We start from the raw sequence: 15054 nt of genomic DNA on the forward strand, positions 1-15054 counted from the left end.
TTATAGTAGGTGTTTTTTTTTTTACTTCCATAATATTTGGGAGAGGGGGCACATCAATAAAATCCTGCTTAGAGCACCCATTTAGCCAGCAGTGGCCCTGGCCATACATAATGATATGAAAAACTTACTTGCATGCCAATAATGGCATAAATGAAGAAAAGCATGGCAATTAAAAGGCAAACATATGGAAGAGCCTGAAACAAGAAGAGAGGGAAAAGAATGTTGTACAAATCTTTCCTTTATTTATTATTTTCATTCCTTCCCTTCATTATATTTTTTAGACTGTGCAATACTCTCTCTCTTTTTTTCAATGACAAAAACTTTGGTAATTGATTTTACCTTTCTAGACATGGAAATCACAATTTTAAAAGTCTGTGTTTTTTCATGACCACACAAATCCTGAAGAATGGTGGTGCATTCACTACGAATGTAATTTTACCTTGAAGGACTGAACAAACGTCCACAGCAGAATCCGTATTGTGTAGCCTTGTCTCAACAGTTTAATGAGTCTAGCTGCCCGGAAAAGCTTCAGGAAACTCATATTGATGGTGTTCACAGACTGAATTAAAAGAGAGGGGCAAGAAACTGTTGTAGTAAAGATTACTTGATAGACAATTTAAACATGTATCTTGTTTTAAGGATTGTTAGATATCTATTTACTGAAAAATAAGTAAAAAAATAAAAAGAAGGGGGTGGGGGTGGGGGTGGCAAAAGGAAACAAACAATACAAGTGGCCCAGAATCCCCAGCACTGATACACACTTCTGATTCATATACTCAGACCACTACATATGAAATATTCCTACCTGTAAATCTACCACAATTTCAGTAATACTGCCCAGCACAGTGATGAAATCAAAGATGTTCCATGTATCTCGGAAGTAGTTCTGTGAGATGAGACCAGAGTGACAATAAAGAAAATGATAAACAAGTAAATCAATTCAAGTACATTAAAAATGTATTCTTCACTGAAGGGATAGTTCACTCAAAAATTTTATTTGCTCAGGCCATCCAAGATGGAGGTGACTTTAAAGGGGATTTTTAGCTGAAACTGTGGTCCTTGGTGATTCATGAAATGCAAATCAATGGCTACCATCACTCTGTGAGTCAAAAAACTTTATCAGGCAACAGAAAATGAATCCCCATGGCTCCTGGTGATATATGTTTTGTGAGATATGGTTTTTGACGGTAGCCATTGACTTGCACTTAATGAATCACCAAAGGTCACAGTTACCGCTAAAAGTCTTCTTTACTGTTGTACTGAAGAAAAAAATAAAGTCACCGACATTTTGGATGGCCTGAGGTGAGGAAATGAACAGCAACTTTTCATTTTCGTGTGAACTGTCCTTTTAACATCAATGGGATTTCATTAAACTCACCATGAAGCCAAAGGCGAAAATCTTTAAGATGCATTCCAGAGAGAAGAGCACAGTGAACGCTGTGTTGAGGTGCTTCAGGACAAGGTCGTAGGCAGCTGGCGCCGAGTGGAACTGAAAAGCATTACGATTATAAAACACAAATGCGGTATGCACCTCAACACATCTCATTTAAGCTATTTCAGCTAAAGATGAAGACCATGAAAGCAAATATATAGCTTCACTTTTTCAATTAACAGAATGTGTTCCAAGCTGGAATATTGTATGTTGAAAGTTATACCTTCATCATGAGCACTACTGTGTTGAGTGCAATCATGACTAGAACCGTGTACTCGAATGATGGCGACACCACAAAGTGCCACAATCGGTACTGGAGGGTCTGTCTGTTCTGAGGCATGTATCTCGTTAGGGGTTTTGCACTGATAACAAAGTCAATGCATGCCCGCTGGAAGAGTGAGATAAGAAAGCAGCGAAGGAACATGCAGGTTAGTACTGCTGATTAGAAACCTTCATTATTTTTTTCATGCTTAGATCAGACTCTTCTTCATAATAATGGCGTTAATATCGCTAAATGATGTTAAGGGCAGTTAATAAAACCTAGCTATATGAAATAGCTTGATGTGTAATCCAGTATACAGGAGTCATAAGTGTACATTCACCTCGTTTTTCTCCAAGTTGCACTCCTCCATCATTTTGTCTCCCTGCTCCTGGAATGTGATGATGATGAGAGCAACAAAGATGTTGACAAAAAAGAAGGGGAAAACCACAAAGTATATGACATAGAAAATGGACATCTCCATTCGGTTTCCTCTGCTTGGGCCGTGGTTTTCCTCAGTCACATCCACTGAGTGTTGGAGAACTCTGTAGAAAGCATAATGAATACATCCAATGAATTCAACAAAACAATGTAAGTAATCTTTTGCCATTTAGTTACTGCTACATGGACTGAATAAGATGTTTGTTTTCCCAAAACATGGCTCCGCTCTCATTTAACAAACCCGTGGACATTCCCAGGGTTCTCAGAAGTGGAAGTCGTCATAGTTCGGAAATATGTAGAAATTTCTATGTATTTCTATGACTTTCCAAATTGGTAACAAATATAGAGAGAGTGATTGTGTTGGTCAGAAGATGTCAAATTTGGCATTAGCTATTGTCACACTCTTTCTGTTAATGAGTGCCAAAGTAATACAACTCACAGTACAGTGTTACAAATGTACATTACATATTTTAATTGCTACATTTATGATGGAAACGCATCATCACAGTCTGTGAAAAGGGTCCATTTTCAGTATTTAAAATCTGCAGCATTAAATCTCTTCCTGCTTCTTCACAGACATGCTACTCAACCCACACTCAATTCATCAATGACAGTCCACATTATTTTTCCTGCCTTTTCAACCACTGATTCTTGGCATCAACTATTAAACAAACATCTCTCCACATGGATCCCAACTCAGCATTAGTCTCAGCAGTAACACTGCAACATAAGAATCATAACAAACAGAGGTGGCTCGCCAATTCAGAGTCTAAACTGATGTTTTCCAACAGGTCATGAATGCTGACTGTACTCCAGAAGTAAATCGTGAACCAAAGCCTTCAGACAACCCATACTTTTTGAAAACAAGTTGGCTGGCTGCTTATAGGGATTAATGTGCACATCTTTGAGAATTTGCCAATAATTACCAAAGCTGGAGAAAATGGTTGTAACAAGATAAGATCTGTTATGATATCCGCTCAAAGGTGGGACCTGCAGGTTTCAGGAGATCTTTGAGCAGTTATCCAGACTGTGCACACAGTTTATTATTGGATGCAATTAGCATCATCACGGCTCTCATAACTGCATAACCTTGAAGAAATGTTTTATGTGGAGGCTCATCTTTCTAAGCTCTATGAATCTCCTTCATAAATCAAACGATGGAATAAAATCATTTAAATAACAGTGCTGATAAAAATACGTTTGCTTGCCTGGAGTTGCAACAACTTTAGTTCTCTGTTACCCACATCCTAATTCTTTTAAATAATGATGAGTATGAAGTTGGATTAAAAAGTAGAAAGAAGAAAGACCTTCGGTTGCATTTCCATTTCTTTAAAAGTCTGCAATATTGCTATGGGTGTAAAAGTAAACGGTGTCTTCAGTCCACTGGAGTTTTCTCTTCCTTCTTTAGCTTTTTCCTGGGTTTGCTCGCACACATTTTTTAAGGTAATTCGTTCCAAGCATCTTGGAGAAGGTGCCACAGTTCTTCTATGGATGAACCCCAGACTGACTTGAAGATGGTGAGATCAGATCTCTGCGTGGGCCATACCATCTGTTGTGGGACTCCTTGTTCATACGACAATTTGACTGGAGTATAACAATATTTGCAAAGAAAAAACAAACAAACAAAAAAACACACTGGTGTACCAATACAAAAACATGAATAACTGTTTTAAAACTAATGTTTTTATGTCACATCTAATGTGCAGAATGTTTCAGAATATTCTTGTATGTTTCAAGGTTTTAGAAAATATCTGGAAAGGTTCCGGTAACCGTCGAGTGATTTTGTTCATTCGCACTGCCAAAAGCTTTCACAACGTGACATCTATTGTGCTCGCCGAGAAGCCCAGCTCTTTCATGTTTGACATTTGCCAACATTTTTGGCATTCTGGATCCGATTTGCATTTCCACAGAAGGCTGTCTGGTAATTTGACTGCATTTTTCCAGAATCAAAGCCCAGTGCTTCATTCTGATGGCATTCACTCCTCTGATTTTGGATAGTTTAATGAGCGCTAAAACCTTGTTAACATATTAATTTATTTAAAATGAATGAGATCTGTCTAATTTAAATATGGTCATTATATTCCGTTCACCATTATGTCTTTAAACAGGCACTTATGCACAGAGAAAAGCATTATCTTTATGAACTTGAATCCATTAGCAAACAAAAAATGCTCAAAATTATTCACCTCTGCATCGCCATTCTCCAGAGGAGGTTTAGGCAACCTGTCTGAAAGCATAACATAGAGAGCTAAATCTCCACTGACACACATTTCCTTGGCAGATGTGTTACAAATACTTGAGAAGGCAGCAGAATAGCCCTGCACTGACAAGACCCTTCCTTGCAGGAACATCTCTATCCCTCTCAGATCTCAGAACAATCTTGGGAGCTGACCAAAAATGCATCATGTTGCCAAATGCTCAAGTAAGAAACATCCAGTCCTTCTTACTGAGTGCATTACTGCCATCCCACTTTTCAGCAGCTCTGGTTCCAGAAGTATTTTTCTAATTAACTTTCCCCATAGAGTTATAAGCCATGAATCAAACCAAACAGCAACGAGAAGAATCACGACACTTAAAAAAAAAAATTTAGAAAATCTGACAAAAAGACAAAGAAATAAGACTGTGTAACGTCTTTAATCATGGACAGAAACCACAATCCCATGAAGCACTGTGAATGACATAATCTATTTAAAAGCAATGGAGAAATATAAAACAATCCATTCAAAGTTGTTTATCGTATCCACCTTTTTCTTCAACGTAGAAGTATGCCTATGGGTGAGACTTCCGGTTCATTAGCCGCTATAGATAAATAACGAGAAGAATAACAACCTGCAGTAAATGGTAAAACTGTTTGCACTACAAACCAGTGTGATCATAATTAAGATAACACATTAAAATAACATCGTAAGACACAAATATTCAATATCAAGCAGCAAGACGGACTGTTTTGTACAGCTAAAAATAGCTGGACGCGGATGGGACCGGAAGCTAGACCCATAGAATTTACAAATGGCCGTTTTTTCGGCAAGAAAAAGGTGGATATATAGAAACAATATATGTTAAGTTTATCTCAAAATATGCATGCATGCTTATATGTATAAGGGTTTTGAAAGAAGAGTGATTACATCATTTGCATTGCTTCATGGGAGTGGGTGGAGCTAAATATCTGGTTTGGCACAATTTGCTTACTGCAACTCTGATTGGTGGAATTTTCTGAACTGCATCATGGGTAGTGTAGTTTTTCACCAGGGATTGTGCTGTTAAGCACGATTATTTTAAACATAAGTTGAAATAATGCGAACTGACAGCTTCAACAAAAACATATTCCTTAAACCCACAGTAAGTCTGTCTTTATAGTGTTATAAGATATTGTAACAAATCAATTTCCCTACACTCTTACAAATAAAGGTGCTTCACGATGCCATAGAAGAACCTTTAACATCTGAAGAATCTTTCTGTTTCACAAAAGGTTTTTTTTGTGGTGAAAGAGGGTTCTTCAGATTATAAAAATGAACTTTGACTGAATGGTTCTTTGTGGAACCAAAAAATAGTTCTTCTGTGGCATCGCTGTGAAGAACCTTTTAAAGCACCTTTATTTTTAAGAGCGTATGGAGAAAAAGAATGCCATTTTCACTTGCAGAACCCAAATGTTGACCTCTATAACCCTACTTCACAAAGTCATTAGTAATTGTAACCTAATATATTAACATGTTTACGAAGTGTTCTGAAACCATCAAGTAGTTTTAGCCTAATAGCAAGGCAAACAGTTTAAATTTTAATCAAATACACAACAGTCTGGTGCGGTATATAATGAATGGACATACTGTGGCCAGCCCTCTCCGGTGGACACAGTGAAGAGCGTCAGAAGAGCCCAGAGGACATTATCATAGTGGAACTCGTGTCTCTTCCACTCCCGCTTCTTCACCTCCTTCCTGTCCCTCCCATAGTCAATGTAGTAGCCTCTACACAACACAGAGCAATTCAAACCATGGCAGACAAACAAACAAAACATTCATGAAAGAATACTAATCAATGCACACTTTTACCAGGATTTCTGAACTCTTTATAAAATAAAAATACAGAACTAGGCCTAGCAGTGCTCCATCCTCATCCTCTCATTACTGTAGTGTGACTTCATATGGAGATTCATCTAGATCTATCAGGCTAATTGGGAAGTGTTGTACTCTCAATCCCACACAGAGGTGGCCAGATTATCCAAAAACTGTACTCAAACCAAAAGTACTTCTAGAAATATTTACTCAAGTTCAAGTAGAACTTGACTAAGAGCAAAAAATATAAAAATGAACAAAACATCTATAATGTTTTAAAATTTATAATTACAACAATATTTATTACATTTATTATGTTTGAATATTCAAAGCATTGATTCGCATGATTCGCATGAACTAAACATAGCTCTACAAACTAGAACTACACTGATGGTAGGAAAATGCCTTATTATGGAATTTACTTGCAAATTTAAATATTGAATCACACTAAATTATAACTGACAGCCTTGAGACATAACTTAAGAATGTCTATGCATGGCCGAAATACTGATGAGCGTAAATTTTTTCATTAGTAAACAAAGGTCCTTTGCTTTATATAATGATGTATACAGCTATATTTGGATTATTAAACATTGGCCCATGATTGGGGCATCGCTCATTCCACAGAAAAAAATAAATAAATAAATAAAATTCAGCATGCATTGAATAAACTATGCATTTCTGAACATGAATTGCATTAAAATAAAGTAACAAGAGCAGCATTGCGCCACAAAGTAAAAGTACCATTTTTCATGAGAAAAGCACTTGAGTTAAAGTCAAAATATACTCTTAAAAGTACATATTTTCCAAAACTTTACTCAAGTAAATGTAATTCGTTACTACCCAGCTCCGATCCCACACTCACATTTACAGTATATATAAAGCACACGGTTGCACTTACTGGCATTCTTTTTGCGTGCCCATCGATCCGTCGGTACAGTAGAAGAACTTTCCCTTGAAGAGCTGCACTGCAATCACAGCAAAGATGAACATGAAGAGCTTGTAGACGATGAGGATGTTGAAGACGTTCTTCAGGGATGTGACCACGCAATCGAACACAGCCTGCGGGACAAAAGAAATCATCATCATATCGCACATCCCTTCTTAAACAGATCTTCAGCCAGCAATGCAAATGAAATAAGTTTCATATGCAGCTTTCTGCCATTTACAGAATGATGCATTTTAGAACAGTATATTATCTAATGCAATCAACATCACAATTTTACCTAAAGCCTTCAATTTATGTGTAGTCATTAAATGAATGTAAACTGTATCATGATGAAGATGATGCATACAGCATTGCATTGTCTATACTTTTATTTGCAAGTGATCAAATCAAATGTTTGTGTTTTTTTAGGCAGTACAGTCATTTTCTGGCATGTTGGTTGCTATAGTAATGATATCAAGTCAATCCCATGTGACTTTGCTCTACAATGACTGGAAACTGAAAGCTGACAGAAAAGTGAAACTTTCTTTCCTTCATACGATCTGTTTATGCTTCACTAACAGTTAGGTTTATGGGTTGAACTGGTGGACCTTCATGCTTAAATTTTTATTTAAAAATGGAACGCTTCCATTCCAATCTAATTCGTACAAAATCAGCGCCTTGTAAAACAGCTATGTTTTCTCATGAGATGGGGTTGGAACTGAAGTGGCCGGTAACTTCACATTTCTTTGTCATCTCGATCCCCAAAGATCTCTCATGATCTCCCATCTCTAATTCAATTATGGTTTAGTTAAATGGTCTGATGATAATTCTCATAATTCTGGCTCTGTATATGACTGCATATTGATTTAAAATGAAAAATGTCAAGTACTGCAAGTTATATTTAGTCTACTTTTAATTATTCACAGAGGGATTACTCATATGTGGACAGCAGAGCGTCCTAATTAATTAATTAATTCATTAAATTGTGTGTGTTTTTGTGAGACTGTTTCAAAGGAATATTCTTGGTATAAGATATTTCTTGACTAGAGTTTCTGTGTTTGAAGTACATCACACACAGATTACAGGTGCTGGTCATATAATTAGAATATCATCAAAAAGTTGATTTATTTCACTAATTCCATTCAAAAAGTGAAACTTGTATATTATATTCATTCAGTACACACAGACTGATATATTTCAAATGTTTATTTCTTTTAATTTTGATGATTAGAGCTTACAGCTCATGAAAGTCAAAAATCAGTATCTCAAAATATTAGAATATTTACATTTGAAACCACAATAATGGGGAAGACTGCTGACTTGGCAATGATCCAGAAGACGAACATTGACACCCTCCACAAAGAGGGTAAGTCACAGAGGGTCATTACTGAAAGGTGTGGCTGTTTACAGAGTGCTGTATCAAAGCATATTAAATGCAAAGTTGACTGGAAGGAAGAATTTGGGTAGGAAAAGGTGCACAAGCAACAGGGATGACTGCAAGCTTGAGAATACAGTCAATCAAAGCCGATTCAAACACTTGGGAGAGCTCCACAAGGAGAGAACTGAAGCTGGAGTCAGTGCATCAAGAGTCACCACGCTCAGACGTCTTCAGGAAAAGGGCTACCAAGCCACTTCTGAACCAGAGACAACGTCAGAAGCATCTTAACTGGGCTGTGGAGAAAAAGAACTGGACTGTTGCTCAGTGGTCCAAAGTCCTCTTTTCAGATGAAAGTAAATTTTACATTTCATTTGGAAATCAAGGTCCCAGAGTCTGGAGGAAGAGAGGAGAGGCACAGAATCCATGTTGCTTGAAGTCCAGTGTGCAGTTTCCACAGTCAGTGATGATTTGGGCTGCCGTGTCATCTACTGGTGTTGGTCCACTGTGTTTTCTGATGTCCACAGTCAACGCAGCCATCTACCAGGAAATTTTAGAGCACTTCATGCTTCCTTCTGTTGACAAATTTATGGAGATGCTGATTTCATTTTCCAGCAGGACTTGGCACCTGCCCACACTGCCAAACGTACCAAAAGCTGGTTCAATGACCATAGTGTTACTGTGCTTGATTGGCCAGCAAACTCGCCTGACCTGAACCCCATAGAGAATCTGTGGGGTATTGTCAAGAGGAAGATGAGAGACAGACACCAGACCCAACAATGCAGATGAGCTGAAGGCCACTATCAGAGCAACCTGGGCTCTCATAACACCTGAGCAGTGCCACAGACTGATCGACTCCATGCCACGCCGCATTGCTGCAGTAATTCAAGCAAAAGGAGCCCCAACTAAGTATTGAGTGCTGTATATGCTCATACTTTTCATGTTCATACTTTTCAGTTGGCCAAGATTTCTAAAAATCCTTTCTTTGTATTGGTCTTAAGTAATATTCTAATATTTTGAGATACTGATTTTTGACTTTCATGAGCTGTAAGCTCTAATCATCTAAATTAAAAGAAATAAACATTTGAAATATATCAGTCTGTGTGTAATGAATGAATATAATATACAAGTTTCACTTTTTAAATGGAATTAGTGAAATAAATCAACTTTTTGATGATATTCTAATTATATGGCCAGCACCTGTATATGGTACATTAGTTTATTGCCACAGCAAAAGTAGATGGAAGAATAAACAGACTAAAAAAATACAGAATAGCATTTTTTAAAAAATATATATATATTGAATAAGGGATGGGATTTAGCGCAGGAGGAAATCAAGGCCTGATTTTTTAGACTCCTTTACATGCATTAGTACATTTTTACTGAATTTTTAAACCCGTTACATGATGACTATACAATGAAATAAATATTTATAATGTTTGAATATTCCAAACAATTTTTTCCAAAAGAGTAAAACTCAATACTTGCAGTTCATCTACTGTAATCCTCTTTTTTTGGAAAGTATTGAGTTTTATCCTTTTGGAAGAATTTATTTGTAACTTGGAATTTGTCATGGTGCACACGCACAAGGGAAGCTAGGAGATGAGGAGACGAGGATGAACTCAAAATACAGTCTTTAATCCAACAGGGCAAGACAAGGCAAGGCTGGGACACACAGGAACACAGGGATCGTAGCTGGAACATAATCTAAACAATCAAACTAAACTAGGACAGGAACAGGAAGGACCAAATAAGGGCATAGAGGGGGAAACACACAAGACACAACTGACATAACTGTGACACAATTATCACATGTGGAATGTATCACAAGTTTTTATTTTTTCTTAATATTCAAAGTAGGCATAGTCACAAACAAGTGGTAAAACGTGCAAATATAAGTGAGCAGAGAGTTGGATTGTCCATTCAGGTTATGTTTTCAGCTACAAATGTAAAGTAAATAAAGTGTGAAAGAGCAGATACCTTGAGCTTCGGAAGTCTTTTGATGGTCTTGAGGGGACGGAGAACTCTGAGAACTCGTAAGGACTTAATGGTCTTAATGTCTCGGCCTTTATTGTTTCTGTGAATAACAAAACACATTATATTTAAGAAAATGTATATTTTGGGGGCAAAAATCCCACCTGCCCAGCTGTCAATAACTTAGATATTTACATAGAATTAATCAAAATAATTGCAATTAATCAAATATAAAAATAAAAATAAAGGTGTTACATGATTCAGCATCTTTGCTGCTAGATATCAGTATAAGCTGACTGACATCATAAATAAAAACCTAAATACTACAAATTAACTACAGCATAGCATTTTCTAAATCTTAAATGCTGTTTAGTGCTGGAAGAACCCAAGGCCTGATGTTTCAGGCTCACAAAAAAAAGACCAATAATGCCCTTTACATGCATCAAAGGACTTTGCATGCATTAAAGTATATTTTTATTATATTTTCAAACCCGTTATTCAATGACTATGCAATGAAAGAAATATTTATAATGTTAGAATATTCAAAGCATTTCACATGATTCACATGAACAAAACATGAAGTGGCTCTTCAAGCTTGAACTGCACTGATGGTAGGAACATTTCTTATTATGGTACTTTCTTATGAGTAAAAAGGAATGATTAATTGCATATTTAAATAATGGATCATACTATAAATGTTAAATTGACAGCCACCTAATAAACTAAGAATGTCTAGGCATGGCTGAAATAGTTAGAAAATGAGTGAACATTTTTATGTCAGTAAATGCAAACATGGATCAGACATCACAATATTAACACGCATAAATAAATGATGAATTCATATTAAAATGGACAGACAATGTGACAAATGAGAAGCATCTGCTGTTACCCCATTAAATTCCTGGCAGCCACAGAGACACAATCCAAACAACAACAGAGAAGCATTAAAAGAGAAAGAACACATGAACATCTCAAGAGTGTGTAAAGCCATTAAACAATGAACCAGAGTATATTTATGATCGTCTGGAAAATCCTTTTATATAAATACTTCCTTGAATAACAACACAAACACGCTTAACAAGATAACAAGAATGACCCATAATATTTTGATCAATTACTGAGCAAAATGGTATTATCTGGCACATATGTCTAGCGCTAGGCAGCTTTCAGATCACGTTAATAAGACTTGGACTGCATGATTTTAGGGCTTCTCTCAAGGGTTTCCCAAATAGACTATTAAATTTAGGACACCATCATTTTTTTTAATAACTGATGCTATTTAAATGTATGTTTAAGATCATATTTATATGTTCTTCCAAACTTTACCATATATTCTAACTATATATGTGTGACTTCCATCTCAGTTTTAGAATATATTAGCAAGCACCAAGCATTCAAGAGTATCACTTATATAACTTAAATGAGGGGCGTCCAAAGTCCAGCCCACGGGCTCATAGCCTGCTCTGAATCAGCCCGCAAGATGCTTTAAAAATAGACCAGGATTTGGCCCACTATTAAGTAAGCAAATGAAATTCATAGACTGCACTTTATATGTCTATACCACGTATAGCCAAATCTCACAACACACCACCTCCACTAGTGCAGTTGCCACCGGCTTCTTCTTCTACCTCCTGAGTTTCACCGGTGAAGCGGCGTACATAAAGAATGAAGCGTTTCTTTGCTTTGTCATACAGTACATATGCTATACACTTTTTGCATACACTCTTAAAAATAAAAGTGCTTCACGATGCCACCGAAGAACCTATTTTGTCTAAATGGTTCCATAAAGAACCTTTAACATCTGAAAAACCTTTCTGTTTCACAAAAGATTATTTGTGGTGAAAGAAGGTTCTTCAGATTATAAAAAGGTAAGAAAGAGATGGTTATTTAAAGAACCTTTGACTTTGTAGAACCAAAATTGGTTCTTCTATGGCATCGCTGTGAAGAAGCTTTTAAGCAGCTTTATGTTTAAGAGTGTAGCAGTGGGTCTTAAATGATGACCTATTATACCTGTTTATCATGAATAGTCTACAAAAGTCAGTACGTGTGATTCCCTGGACTCCAACCTTCCTGCTCTATTGAATAACTCATCCACACGCAGGACAGTCATTACTTACTATTCTCAGTCTAGTACTGTCAACAGAAGCTTATAAAGGTACGGTCACATTTAACATTGCTTCGGCAAATTTTCATGGCAAAATGCATTAATTTCAGCAGGAATCTACGCAAGTGGGATGATTCATGAGTGACGTAATAAAGGATCAGATTTTGAACTTGTAGCTGTACAGTCAAGCGATTGCTATGCCAAAATGGCATACATGTAATGTGTAGCTATACAGTAAAAAGAAGGAGAGTGACACAACTCTCAAACCGTGCATTGTTCTGCTTGAAGTTAAAGCACAGCACAAAGGTAAGCGCATTATTATTTTTGTCATTCATCAAAACTTTGCTTGTTGCACGAATTACGTTGCTTATTTCGATCATATACTGAGTTTTTTGTCTGCACTTGAATTGGCTTGATTGGTTGTTGAACATTGAAGTACATTGAAATTGTACATTTATATACAAATATATATACACATTGTAGGCACATTTGATCACAGTTAGATTAGATTATACAGTAAAGTTAACAACCCAGGCTCACTGGAAAAACATATCTGTTGCAACATTTCTGCAAATATATAGATTATGCTTCTTGCATGTTTCACAACATTTTCAAACTGAGTGGTGTTTAAAAAAGCGGGTTTATTTTTTTCTGAAACTTATTAGCATATCCTGGGCAGTTCAGAAATGAAATGTCTGGTGAGTGATGCTAAAAAGTTGTACCCGAGCACTCTGTATTGCAAGTGCAATGCTGTACCAGGTGAGCGACCGAGCAAGTTTACTACATCAGAAAAGCCAAACATACACTATGTGATGTAAATGTTAAATTTGTGTTAACAAGCACAAACGTTGTTGGTGTTTTACTGCCTCAACAGTTCCTTTGCAACTGTAAACTGCAGTGAATCGTATGCATTGGTAGTTTTGGAGTTTTGCAAGTAGGCACGTTTTTAAAAATGAGCCTGTGTTGAAAGTTATCCGAGGTCTGGAGTCTGGCGTTATCATATGTCTCTAAAAAATCCAGATAAATCTGACTTTATGTAAACAACTTGGCTTAGTCACACGAGAAAGATGGATCTCGTTTGAAATACTTACGTCAATGCAAAGGCAATTAAAGCTCCAACCACTACAATAAAGTCTAGAATGTTCCACAAGTCACGGAAATACGACCCATCGTGAAGAATGAGGCCCTGGTCGATCATCTGTACAAAATGGCATAATGCACAATTATACAGAATATGGAGTATATATAATTTTCTGTATTTTATACCTATATGTAAACAATTTTATATGTCTACCTACAGTATATTCTTATACAAATATCATTGACATGAAATGTCTCTGTGACAGCACTAGATTATGGAGCCAGAATAGTCTCAAAATAAATTAATTTACAAAATAAGATTATTACAAAATAAAATTAGTACATCTGCAAAGAATAATTCATATATTCTTAACCAAATTTACAAGATGCATCCAAATAGGCACTAGGGCTGGGACAATAAATCGTTGCAGAATAGATTCTTGGATCGATTCTGATATTTTCTGAATTCATCGTGATTCCTCTGGAATCGATTCTGAGCTTAGATTTTAACAGCAGATGCCACTGCATGCCTTAGAAACTCTGCTTGTTTCTAAATCCTTACACACACTTGAACCTAAAATAATCATTCATAAAATTCGAAAAGGTTGAAGCAATTTACAAGGGTGTTCACAGTGGGCTGTGTTTACATTAATCTCGCATCATAAAATAATTCTGAGCTGAAGTGAAATTACATGACTCGGCCGAACGCACAAGCGCTCTTCTTCATGAGCATTTGAGTGTGCAGACAAAAACTAGAGTAGAGCTGCTGCTCTGCTGTTAAAATCTAAGCTCAGAATCGATTCCAGAGGAATCGCGCTGCATTCAGAAAATATCAGAATCGATCCATGAATCGATTCTGCAACGATTTATCGTCCCAGCCCTAGTAGGCACACGCTTCATATGCCCACAGCGAGTTATGATTGGTCAATTGAGATGCTTAAATTTGATTGGCTAAAAGAGTATAACAGCAACACAAATGAAACGAGACCTGCCATTAAAGTCTCAAAATGCACACACACACGTTTGTTTTTGTGAAAAGTAGGGACATCCCATACGCGTAATGTTTTTATACTGTACAAACTGTATGTGCTATTGCCCTACACCAACCCTACACCTAAACCTACCCCTTACAGGAAACTGTGCTGTTTCAGATTTTCAATACATTCCATTCTGTATGATTTATAAGCGTTTTGAAAAGTGGGGACATGGGGTAATGTGCTGAAAAGTCACCTTCTCCTTGTGATACCTATGTCATACCCTTGTCATTACCCTAATTTGTCATACCCTTATTTGTCACAAAAACGTGCGCACACACACACACACACACACACACACACACAAAAGGCAATTCACACACGTGACGATTTGCTAATACAGATTCAACAAACACTTTGTACATTTAAATCATCCAA

General features: G+C 36.7%; 1 protein-coding gene across 1 annotated transcript in view; it reads right to left on the reverse strand.

Moving 5' to 3' along the window:
- Window positions 1–15054, reverse strand: part of cacna1eb (calcium channel, voltage-dependent, R type, alpha 1E subunit b) — a 78506-nt gene that overhangs the window by 20249 nt on the left and 43203 nt on the right. Inside the window, exons 23-32 of the mRNA XM_058753512.1 lie at window positions 13654–13760; window positions 10465–10561; window positions 7083–7243; window positions 5957–6094; window positions 2035–2236; window positions 1656–1820; window positions 1379–1489; window positions 806–886; window positions 440–559; window positions 129–194 (exon numbers count right to left, since the gene is read on the reverse strand). Coding sequence (XP_058609495.1) covers window positions 129–194; window positions 440–559; window positions 806–886; window positions 1379–1489; window positions 1656–1820; window positions 2035–2236; window positions 5957–6094; window positions 7083–7243; window positions 10465–10561; window positions 13654–13760 — 1248 coding nt within the window. The remainder of the gene's footprint in view (window positions 1–128; window positions 195–439; window positions 560–805; window positions 887–1378; window positions 1490–1655; window positions 1821–2034; window positions 2237–5956; window positions 6095–7082; window positions 7244–10464; window positions 10562–13653; window positions 13761–15054) is intronic.

This window comes from Onychostoma macrolepis, chromosome 02 (assembly GCF_012432095.1).
Source record: "Onychostoma macrolepis isolate SWU-2019 chromosome 02, ASM1243209v1, whole genome shotgun sequence".
NCBI classification, from domain to species: domain Eukaryota; kingdom Metazoa; phylum Chordata; class Actinopteri; order Cypriniformes; family Cyprinidae; genus Onychostoma; species Onychostoma macrolepis.